Raw genomic sequence first — 10792 nt, 5'->3', positions numbered from 1 at the left:
ATTAGAACCAGTTGGGAGGATAAATTGGATATATTGAGTTTGCATATAGAATTTTGTTCCTGTTGAGTAAGTGATTGCCTGCACACTTGTATCTACTTGAAGTCAAAGGGGTCTTGAACACAATTAAAAATGGAATCCATGCTTGCTTTAGAGCTTTAAAACGCTGCATGCTGGCATTGCCATTAGAGGAGCACCACCAACTGCAAGAGAATTGGGTGCTTATGACCTGTGACAGCCTCATTTGCCCCGAGTACTGCTGTCCCCACGTTGGTGACCACCCGAGCCTGGGAAAAGGGACATGGAGAATCAGACACTGCAGGACACAGAGCAGAATTCCAAATACAGTGTGATTGATACTCTGAGGTAGCTGTGGTTGTTGCCAAACAATGCCATGCTGAAAAATGTCCACAGAACCTGAGTTTTCTACAAAAACACTGTGTCTTGTACACACTTCTCCTTGTCGGCTGATGAAAATGGCACCTGATCTTCATAGCATGAGTAGTATTAGCAGAATTAGTGTATGAGTAGTATTAACAAAATTAGCGACACTTTCCTCCCCAAATTGTGTCGTTAGCAAGCTAAGCAGTATAGAGTCTTTTAAATGAGGTAGTTCCATTTTCTTAAGAGGGAAGTCTCTTTGAAACAGGTAAAACCCATAACATATTGCGTTCTTTTGAAAGTACCTCCAGCCAGCACAAGGGGGGTGTATGAGGGGGTGGGTCCCCGGCTGCCGCGGGCGCGCTCTCCCCGCGCACCTGCACGAATGAGCCTTTTAAAGAGGCGATAAAAAAATTGAGCTAGAACCTGAAGCCGGTTTGTAACCGGCGCTTTCCACCGATCCGCCCCATTTCCCGCTGCAGAGGAAGCGGCGAGGCCACCACCGCCTCCTCCTGCCGCCGCTCCCGGCGGATGTCCGGCCGCGGCCATGGCGCTGCTGGAGGCGGGAGCCCGCGGGCGGCTCCTGCGCTGGCCCCGAGTCCTCCTCTTCGGAGACTCCATCACTGAGGTAGTGCTCGCCCCGCCCGCCCCTGGCCCCGCAATTCCCGTGTGGAGCTCCCTGGCCAGCCCGGCTCCTCGTACCGGGGCCGGCGGCCCAGCAGCATCCCGGCGTTGGGCCGAGCGGCGGTGCCGAGCGGCGGGAGAGCGACGGTCCGGCGGCCGTAGCCGTGTCCATGGGGCCGCGCTCACACCCCTGCCGGACCCGCCCTGAGGCTCTGCCGGGGGCCTTCGCACCTGGTGGGCGTTTATGGGATTTGGAGCCGTTTCACAGGAATTCCTGAGCTCGCTATGTCAGAGGCGCGAAGGTGAAAGTGTAGCTTGGGATGTGTCGGTGTCAGCGGCATTTTCCATCCGGGGAGCCCAGCGTGCTGCCCATGCCCTCGCACTCTGCCCTCACGCTGGTGCATCCCAGCTCCTTGTGTCCAGCTCGCCCAGCCCGGAGCCAGGGTCTCCATTGACGGGACTGGACCACGGCCTGGTGAACATCTCCTTTGAGGCAGCACCAGCTTTTTAGCGTTGATTTTGGGTCCTTGCCTTCTGTTGCGTGGGCTGTGTGGTGGGTCACGGAGCTGCTCTGATGAAAAAATAACTAACCAGAGACCAAGTTTAGTGGGAGATGGGTGTCTAAGCCGACTCACTGTGCGGATTTGTAGCAAGGAGGATGGTGCAGCAGTGGGAATAAGGAGAAGGAATTAGTTTTTCCACTTCTGGAAGGGGTAGGTATTAAACTGCACTCCAAAACAGCATGTGGAGAGAGCATTTTTGAGAGGTGCTCTCCAGAATGAAAGGATCTTAGAAATAAAGTAGAAGAATACTACATACAAATATAAGAAATCCTCACTGGCCAAAACGAAACTACAGTCCAACAGCAGTCAGTTTGGATTTTGAAGGGACAACAGGGTCCATCCCTCCTTAGGTACAGCCCTGTGATGCCTCGGTTGCCAGTGGTGTACCTGGGTAAAACCAGGACTGTTTGACCTCTGAGGGACAGGGCAGGGAGGGACAAAACGCTGCAGCAGCAGTGCCAGAGGCCATGCACTAAAGCTTTTGAGGTGGGAAGGTGCCACTGGTGGGGCTGAGCTCTGGGGAACAAGCTCTTCCAGTGAGGATCTAACCATTTTCCTTGTTTTCAGTACTCCTTCCAGGAAAACGGCTGGGGGGCATACCTTGCTGAGAGACTGGTCAGGTAAGAGCTTAAATTTCAAAAGTAATATCTATCTTGCAGAAAGTCATGCAGCTTTTCTAAATGAAAACCAACAGCAGTTAATATTTAATGCATGTTTATTTATTGACATTTATTTATTTAGTGAAGTGGAACTGCCTTCTGGGCAGCATACCCAGAGCTGGTGGAAATACTTACTGGGTGTTTCCACTGAAAGCTTGAGTGGAAATTAAAAATTCCTTAGTGATTGTCAGAATTGTTGTTCTAGTTGCATGGTGTAAGTAACAGGTAAATACTATGTGTGCAGCCTATGTGTGCACTTTCAAAGTATGATCCCATTGAAAACTCCTGTGACATTTTGTTTTTCCTGAGAGGGATGGAGGCAGATGGCCTGACAGAATGGTTCAAAGCCTCCCAAGTTTTGTTTTGGTGGACAAAGGAGAGATGTTCTTTTTGAAATGTGTCTCCGTTTCAGAAAATGTGATGTTGTGAATCGTGGGATCTCGGGGTACAACACCAGATGGGCTAAATTGATTCTTCCAAGACTGATCACTGAAAGTACTAGTGCTGACAGTATTGTTGCAGTTACTATTTTCTTTGGAGCTAATGACAGTGCTTTGAAAGGTAGGGTAGCTTGCTTTCTGTCTGTTTTTCCTGTGACCTGTTCTCTTAAAATGGTTTTACAGTTTCATAGAAAAGGCAGAACATTTCGTAGGCTTTTCCTGCAACTTCTCCAGGAACTGATTGCTCTCTTTTCATTTATACAGAGGTTTGTTTTCAGTCATTTTATTTGTATTTGGACCATGCAGTGCCTTCCATTTCTCTCCCTATCACCAAGTTTTAATATTAGAAAAGTAAATTTCAGGGTGCTCAAGACTTAGTTGTATAGCAATTGCCTAAAATTGGAGTAGAGCATCCAGCTGATTTTTCTGTCTTTAAAGGAGTCTGATGAGTTCTTGGTAGATGGGCTGAGGAAAGGAGGGAAGGTAGCATTTGGATTCTCTTTCAGATAAACATAGCAGGATACAGTCTAATCAAAATGACAACATCAGTGCATGAAGGACTGACTGCATGTCCATGGGACTTTCCAAAATTTTCTCTGCATACAAGAATATTAGAAATCTCAGATTTGGTTCTGGTGAGGTTTGAGATGATTATGTGTTCTAATAATAAGATACGAAGTTGTAAAAAAAAGCATCTTGAAAAAACCCAAGTGTTGGGTTTTTTTCCCCTGTGCCTCATTTGCCTTAGTTGGAAATGCTGTCTTTAAACTCTTGATTTGTCTGCTTCGGGTATTGAGGAACAGAATTTTTCTACCACAACTCCTGAATCCATGGCTGAGGGGAACTGCATGCTGGAAATGAGTGTCCATGGCCATACTGTGTAAAAGCCCTGTTAATGCTGTGTAACAAACCTGCAGGGAGCTCAGCCCCACTGATGCATGTGCTCCACCCCTCTCAGAGCTGAACCCTAAGCAACACGTTCCTTTGGAGGAATATGCCGCCAACCTGAAGAGCATGGTGCAGTACCTGAAGTCAGTAGACATTTCTGCAGACAGGATTATTTTGATAACACCACCACCTCTTCAGGAATCAGCTTGGGAAAAGGCATGTCTTGCCAAAGGTAAAAGAATGATGAGGATGGGTGGAATTTCTGCATTTTACCAGCAGAGTGTGACAGATCCCAGGTTGTCAGGTGATTTCCTCCATGTGTGTGCCATATTGCAGTCGTGTGTTCTCTGACTTGTTGGAAAAGGGCTGCTGTTTTACTAAACAACTTCTGGATAAGCTCGTGGAGTAACTATCAACTAATTACTAACATCTTTTCCAAAGTGTTGATTGATGTGTTAATGCATAGAACCGACAGAAGTGGCCACCCTCTAAGAACATGGGGCCTAGGCAGATTACCTTGTGTCCCAGCAGCTTCCAAAATAATACAAATAATGGAAGATACTTTGGCATTGTGTGCCTTAAAAAATTTTATACTAGGTACAGCAGATTTCATGTCTGTCTGGATAAGCAGTAATATCCCAGCCAGGTTTACTTTAAAGTTAAAAAAGCAATACCAGAGAATATCATATTCTAAGGATTCTAATAAAAGTGCCTGAAAAAGAAGAAAAAGGTAGTTAAATGATTTCCTATCACGTTGTTTAAGCTAACTCTAAAATTAGAGACACAATAACACTACTTTTGTTACAGAGCTGGTGCAAAATGCCATAATCCCACTGACTCCAGCAGTGACAGTTTATTCCTCCTGAGAGCATGTTCTTTTTTCTATTGGGACATCTTGTGCAGCTCTTGCACATTTATTAAAAACTTTAGAGTTAGGTCAGGTGAATACAGAGCTGGTACCTTAGTGGCACAGTTTTCTATAATTTAGGTGGTGTTGCATATCCTGAGTTGTGTTTTCAATCAAAGCAGTAAAACTTTGAAGATGACCATAAGTTTAAACTGCATTAAATTAGACAACATTATTGTGTGATTTTGCATTAGGAGGCTTTGATGTGATGTCATGTGAGCACACCTCAAATGCTGCTTATCTGGCTCCCAGCTATCAAGGAGCACTTGTAATGTTAATCCATTTTCCTCTTAAAGCTGCCCTTTTTATGGGGTAGGGATGGAGGAAACTTGAATTTACAGCATTGAATCTGCCAGCATCTGTCTAAAAGAGAGTACTGTCTAGGGATGGAACAAAAGACAGGGTGATCTCAGACCATGGACCACAAATGAAGTATTGTGGGCATAATAAGCAGCAATATTAGCTCATCTGCCCTCCAGTATCAAGGAGAAATATTCTGCCTATTTCTAGTTTTGTCACATAGATAAAGAGCAAAGGAGAGATGGGAAGCAGGAGGATGGTGATGTTCACAGAAGCATTGATCTAGGTGTGAAAAGTAGCACGAGGGCTACTGCAAGGAGCAGTTTTCATGTGGAAGTTGGACAAAAAGCAGAAGGCAACTTGTAAATAGATTTCCATTTACTTAACTGTTTTACCTTCTGTTAGCAGATGTATGAAGAGTTTTAAATCTAAGTACTGCTTTCACCTGAAGCTTGCCAGAAGATGAAAGCTATCAGCAGCAGAGTTATGCTGTGTGCTTGTTGCTGTTGCTTCTCTCTCAACCTGATGTATATTTGTCAAAAAGAGACATTTTCAAGTGACTCGGAACCAAAGGGTGCCCCAAAAAAGACCACACAAGCTGTAGCTTCTAGCCACTTCTCTTGCTGTGCTTTGGATTTCGTTTGTGAGGGGTTATGTCTGCTGGTTTAACAAACTGATACACGTGGTGCGTGCCACAGAAGACTGAAATGGCGCTGCATCGGTGGCAGTTGCTGGATGTTTGTTTTGTTTCTGATTGGTAGGTGACAAACTGAACCGCTGCAATGCCACCACCGGCCAGTACGCCCAGGCCTGTGTCCAGGTCGCCAGGGAATGTGGCACGGATGTGCTCGACCTCTGGACCCTGATGCAGAAGAATCAGGTATGATGAAATCAGAAATGTTTGAAACTGTCATGAATTGTGAAAGGCATCGTTTAGCATAGAGGAGCTGGTAGTGCTGCATTATCACTGAAATGGTACAAAATACATCCAAACACTTAGAGAAGGAGAAGTATAATCCTGAGTGCTTCATAGCTGGCAATGAGAAATAAAGCTTTATACAACCTGGCCGTGATACTTGGTTAGCAAATGTCCCCTGAGTGCATTATATCTTAACAGCCTTTTCCTTGGACTTGAGTCATGGAATCGTTTAGGTTGGAAGGGGCCTCTGGAGGCTTCTTGTCTGACCCACTGTGCAGTGTTGGGCTAACTTCAAGGTTAGATCTGGCTGCACGAGGGTGTTGCTGATGCTTCTGACCAAATACCCAAACTCACCCATGGGAGACTGCAGACTTTCCCTGCAAGCAGGTAACTCCAGTTCGGACACTGAACCTTTTCTCTCCCATGCACTCCCCAATGCAGTAGACTGTTCAGTAGAGCAGCTGATGCAATATTTTGATTGCATCACTTAATCCCATGATCTTTTCCTGATGAATAGCAGTGATTTTGGCCATCATGTCTTAATATTTTAACATAAACAGTGAAAAATAAAACCAGTTTAGCAGCTGGCTTTGAAGAATTACTCAAGACCTTCTCTTTGCAGCTAGCAAATACATTAATACATGGTTTTAACCTTCCTTGTAGGATTTCTCTTCCTATTTGTCTGATGGTCTTCATTTATCAACAAAAGGCAACAGCTTTCTTGCAGCTCAGCTGTGGTCACGCCTGGAAAACAAACTGTCAGCTCTTCCTTCACTGCTTCCTTACTGGCGTGACGTGGACCACACGAACCCTGAGGCCAGTCTTCTGTGAGATCCCTGCAGGGAGGAGCTGGGCAGCCATGCCAGACAGAGCCAGCCCATTATCCAGCAGCTGCTGCAAACTGTGTCCTCAGGGAATGGGGCACTGGGGAGTCCCCAGCAATGCTCTTCTCTGTCCCCTGCTCTTGGTCTGTGGGAGAATAAAGGTGAGACCACTTGGGATGTGTCGTGGGGTGGTTTTTCTTCAGGCTGCTGTTGCCAGGGTAGGTGTGGGGATGAGTAGCCCTTCCCTGGAAGACTCAGAGGAAAATGAGTCTCAGCTGCTCTGTGGCCAAAGGATATAGAGGCTGCCCTGAGCAGTTCCTGGCCTTGGTGAGCTTTGGGGACTGCACTGTGATTAATACCATCTACTTGCTTTAAACACAGAGGAGCTCGTAAGAGGCAGTAGTGTGGAGTTTGTCAAGAGCCATTAATGTCAGTCCAGGTTAATTTATTTGGATGTAATACGGCAGGAAAAGCCAAGTTTTACTTTGGCTTTGGTAGTGATAAGAGAGTAGTTTAGAGCAGGGGTTTTAAAATTTATCTTAACTCTGGCACCAGCAGCAGCTCTTGTGTATAGGCACAGCTTTTAGATCAGTGCATGTTTTTAGGCAGTACGAAACTGGTGAATAATGAACTTGGAGAAACTACTAGAAAAGGTATGCATCTCTGCTGACAAAGCTGCACCCTATGTCACTTGCCATCAAGTTATGGAGACCTTTCAAGTGAGCTTTGGGATTCAGCCGTAATTTAACAGTTTAGGTAACATGTAAGTACTGCAGACTATGCAGATTTTGGCCAACACAAACTACAAAACTGCCTTTACAGATAAAAAAACATTTTGCCTGAAACCTAGATGAATTTCAACAAGTATGGAAAAAAATGCTTTGGGAATTACTGTCTAGCAAGCCAGATAGCAGCAAAAATGATAGCAGCAGCAGTGCATAAAAATCCAAACACGTATCAGTGCAAATACATAATTCTGGGCTGTATTAACAGTTATGTTGACATGGAACAGGTGTGTTTATTTTGTAGTGGGTGAGAGAGCAATGAGAGGCTCTCATGCTGTCCCGCACTGTTAGAGCCGTTAGACTGCCTTTGCTTCATTAAAGAATTAAGACAAGCTGGCCAAGACCTGTCATCTACTATGTAAGTGTTATAAACTGGAGCATAAGTAGTTATTTTTCATGTGCCTGGAGCCCTGGCAGAAGGGCAGAAGCGTTTGATATATAAATATTTATGAGTATTAAACTGGACTATCCTTTCTGTAGTAAATGCTTACAGTAAAGCAAAAGGGGATTCCCTGTGGGAAGCTGTGGATATTCTTGCCTTAGATGTTAAGAACAAACCATGCAAATACTGCTTTCAGTTTCTGGAATACAGCTCAGCCTGGGGGATGGATTCAGTGCTTTCCAAGGCCTGCTCCAAATCTCCGTTTTCATGCTCCCAAGCACTTGCCACTGTGTGGTTTTCACCTGGGATGTAAAGACCTTTGTGCTGAGAACATGTACTTACAGATTTGGTGCCTGAACAGGCATTTGAGCACATCCCCATCCCTTAGGCATTAATGTCACCATCTGAACTGATGATAATCTGCAGGACACATGGAAAGACCAGCTCCAGCCCAGGCAGGAAGCAGGCAGCCCTTAGGGTGTGGGTCTGCACCACAGATTCTCTGGGTCTGGCCTCTGCAGCACCCAGGCTCAGAAAGGAATTGTCAGAAATCCTGGCTCCTGCCTGGCTGCATGCCAGACTTTTAACCCAGGCTTTGACAACCAAAGCATAGAGATCTTTAAGAAAAGGACTGCATAGAAACAGCTCTTGTTTAACTGATTTTTTTTTTTTTTTAATATAAAAAGCTTTTATTTTGCTGGGAATTAAATTAACTCCTCACACATATACTTTGCACTGAATCAAAAAACGAAAACCCAAACACAAAACAAACAACCCCAAAGTTCAAAACAAGTATATAAAACACAATAGCTAGTCAGATAGGAATACCATAAGGCACACATTCAAGTACTAGTGTAACAAGGATCCTTGGGTGTGGAGGAGAGGGAGTACTCACACAACTTTGCAGCAGAGGTTTGGTTCCTTTCCCTCACACTTAAGATCACGGGCTTACCGCAGCCCCGCTTCCCTGTGGCTGAGTCTAGGCTTGTAACAGTTAAATGGTTCTGCCCTTGGCCACATTCTGTCAGTTGTATCAATGGATTATTGTGGGAGGAAACAGATGCAGAATGAAGGTGCTGCTGTACTACCAGGACTGACTGTGTCAGTCCATCTGCTACTGAGCCTAAACAATGCTCATGTGCCAGTTCTAGCTCACCTGACAGATCTCCAGGTGTACAGAAGACACCATCCAATTACCAACTTTTAACATCACATTTTAACTACCTGTGTGAGAATCTGAATTAATAAAATCTGCTCCTTATACTTACCCTGCACGTTTTAACAAAGGTTTATTTCTTTACTAAATGCACAGTTGTTTTTAAACAAATGCCTCCCCTGCAATGGAGTGATTTCTTCCCATCATTCATGCAGTAGGAGCTTCCAAAGGCCACAGACACCACGGAAAATGGAGCTCAGCAATTTGAAAATTTCAACAATAGTGTTGCCTATTTTAAAATAACATTTGGAGAAACATTTCTGCACCAAAACCACTGCAAACAGCAGTTTAAAATGTCATCTGCATAAATGATTTCTTCCCTTACAGTTCTTCTCCAACCAGACACCTGCAACACACAAACCTTAGTGCGGAGTGGGAAGCTCCCAACAAAAGCCACGAAGACAAGACAGCCTCACCACTGAGGCAGAAGTTTCATGCTAGAGGAGCATTTCTCATGCACCGTATACAGTTTAACAGCCTCTGTGATCTTTTTATTTATACAGAAGCTGGGCATATTAAGCTCCTTTATTCTGATTATGCATTTCATTGAATGCTGCGAGACACTGTAATTATATTTGTTTCATTACTCTCTGTTCTCAAGGCATGTGCTTAGGCTTTTGTTTATATGTACCTTAAATTGCTAAATTATCTACTCTATTATGGAACATATTGCAGTGTTCATTTTGGTTTTAAAAGCCCCTTGTCTATCAGTGCTGTCAGACTACAAAATATTAAATTATAAAAAAAGGCTGATATACACAATCCAATATCCATTAGGATATTTGGTTTTGCACCACAGGTTGAAGGAAATGTTAAAGGTCAAGGAAATAGAAAAACAAATCCAAAAAGCTTCAAAAACAAGCCAGTTTTAGTTTGGATTTTCCTTTTTAAAAGATATAATGCTCTAATAAATGTAGTTTAAGGAAGGTCATACACATGACCAGCATCTGCAGTAGGTCACTTCCTTATTCTCCCACTCCCTCACAAAAATATATATACATATATTTATATTTATAGAAATGAAATGGTTTCAGATCCGTATTTTGCAGACACAAGTCACACATTTAGAAGGCAGCAGGACACTAGCACTCTGTTTCTTTGCTGTCCACCCGGTTCTGGCGCTGTAGTTTGAAGGATGAAGCTTTCTCACTCCTAATGACAGGATGGTCTGTCAAGTCCTCAAAAGATTTGGCGGCCGAGCTGCTGTTTGGGAAAGGGTCCTTCTCGAAGGCGTCCTCGTCGATGTGCGAGTCGGTGCTCGGGTCCTCCTGGATGGTGTCCATCCTTTGGTGGTCCTGCTTGGGGGGCGCGGGCGCGGCGGGCGCGGCCGTCAGGGGCTGCAGCGGCTGGTGCCGGCTGGTGGCCGGCGCCGCGGGGAACGGCTTGATGATGCGAACGGAGGCGGAGTCCAGGCTGCTGAGCATCTCCACGTTCTGCGAGACACAAGCAGCCGCGTCAAAAGCCGTGGCAAAAGCAACCAGCAGCTAGTCCAGGGTTTGGGTTTTGCACCATTTTTCAAAGGGAGAAGGCACCTTCTGAGGAGCCGCTGCACTCCTGTTAGAACAGCCTAAAGGCTACCACGTCCTCCCTGCCACTCCCTAAAGGCAGAAAGGCCCTTCTATCTCTGCTTCTTCCTTGTCTGTATAAAGCACTGCGAGGGCTAGCCTCACTGGGACAGAGCTGATGACTCACTCAGCCCTACCTTCCTGGGGCCCAACTGCTTTGGCAAAACCTAGGACTGGAAATGCAGGGTCAAGCCGCATGACACATTGCTCAGTGCAGGGAAACAGTCCAAGGTACAGCTTATTCCAGTCCTCCAACTTGGAGAGTTCATGGTTTCATGTACAAGAAGCTGCACTGAACACAGGGTCAAAGACTGCAGGGACCAGTGTCATCACAGCCAAATT

At 45.2% G+C, this 10792-nt stretch overlaps 2 protein-coding genes across 3 annotated transcripts in view; one reads left to right on the top strand and one right to left on the bottom strand.

The window, feature by feature from the left end:
- Positions 1 to 890: 890 nt before the first annotated feature.
- On the top strand, positions 891 to 9542 carry IAH1 (isoamyl acetate hydrolyzing esterase 1 (putative)). 2 transcript variants are annotated; one of them, XR_007202150.1, is made up of 7 exons: positions 891 to 1006; positions 2133 to 2185; positions 2637 to 2785; positions 3623 to 3784; positions 5521 to 5639; positions 6342 to 6663; positions 9213 to 9542. XR_007202150.1 is itself a non-coding variant. In XM_048296561.1 (6 exons), exons 1-6 carry the CDS (start codon positions 926 to 928, stop codon positions 6507 to 6509), a joined length of 732 nt encoding a protein of 243 aa, XP_048152518.1. In that variant the 5' UTR covers positions 891 to 925; the 3' UTR covers positions 6510 to 6677. The 2 variants fall into 2 exon arrangements, 1 of the variants encoding a protein (XP_048152518.1); XM_048296561.1 differs by lacking the exon at positions 9213 to 9542 and having other exon boundaries at positions 6342 to 6677.
- The window catches only part of ADAM17 (ADAM metallopeptidase domain 17), a 35556-nt gene continuing 33081 nt past the window's right edge, over positions 8318 to 10792 (bottom strand). Inside the window, exon 19 of the mRNA XM_048296558.1 lies at positions 8318 to 10318. Within this exon, the coding sequence (XP_048152515.1) occupies positions 9968 to 10318 (351 nt within the window). The 3' untranslated portion in view covers positions 8318 to 9967. The remainder of the gene's footprint in view (positions 10319 to 10792) is intronic.

Source organism: Corvus hawaiiensis, chromosome 3 (genome assembly GCF_020740725.1).
Source record: "Corvus hawaiiensis isolate bCorHaw1 chromosome 3, bCorHaw1.pri.cur, whole genome shotgun sequence".
Taxonomy (NCBI): domain Eukaryota; kingdom Metazoa; phylum Chordata; class Aves; order Passeriformes; family Corvidae; genus Corvus; species Corvus hawaiiensis.
This window is presented reverse-complemented; position numbering and strand designations above follow the sequence as displayed.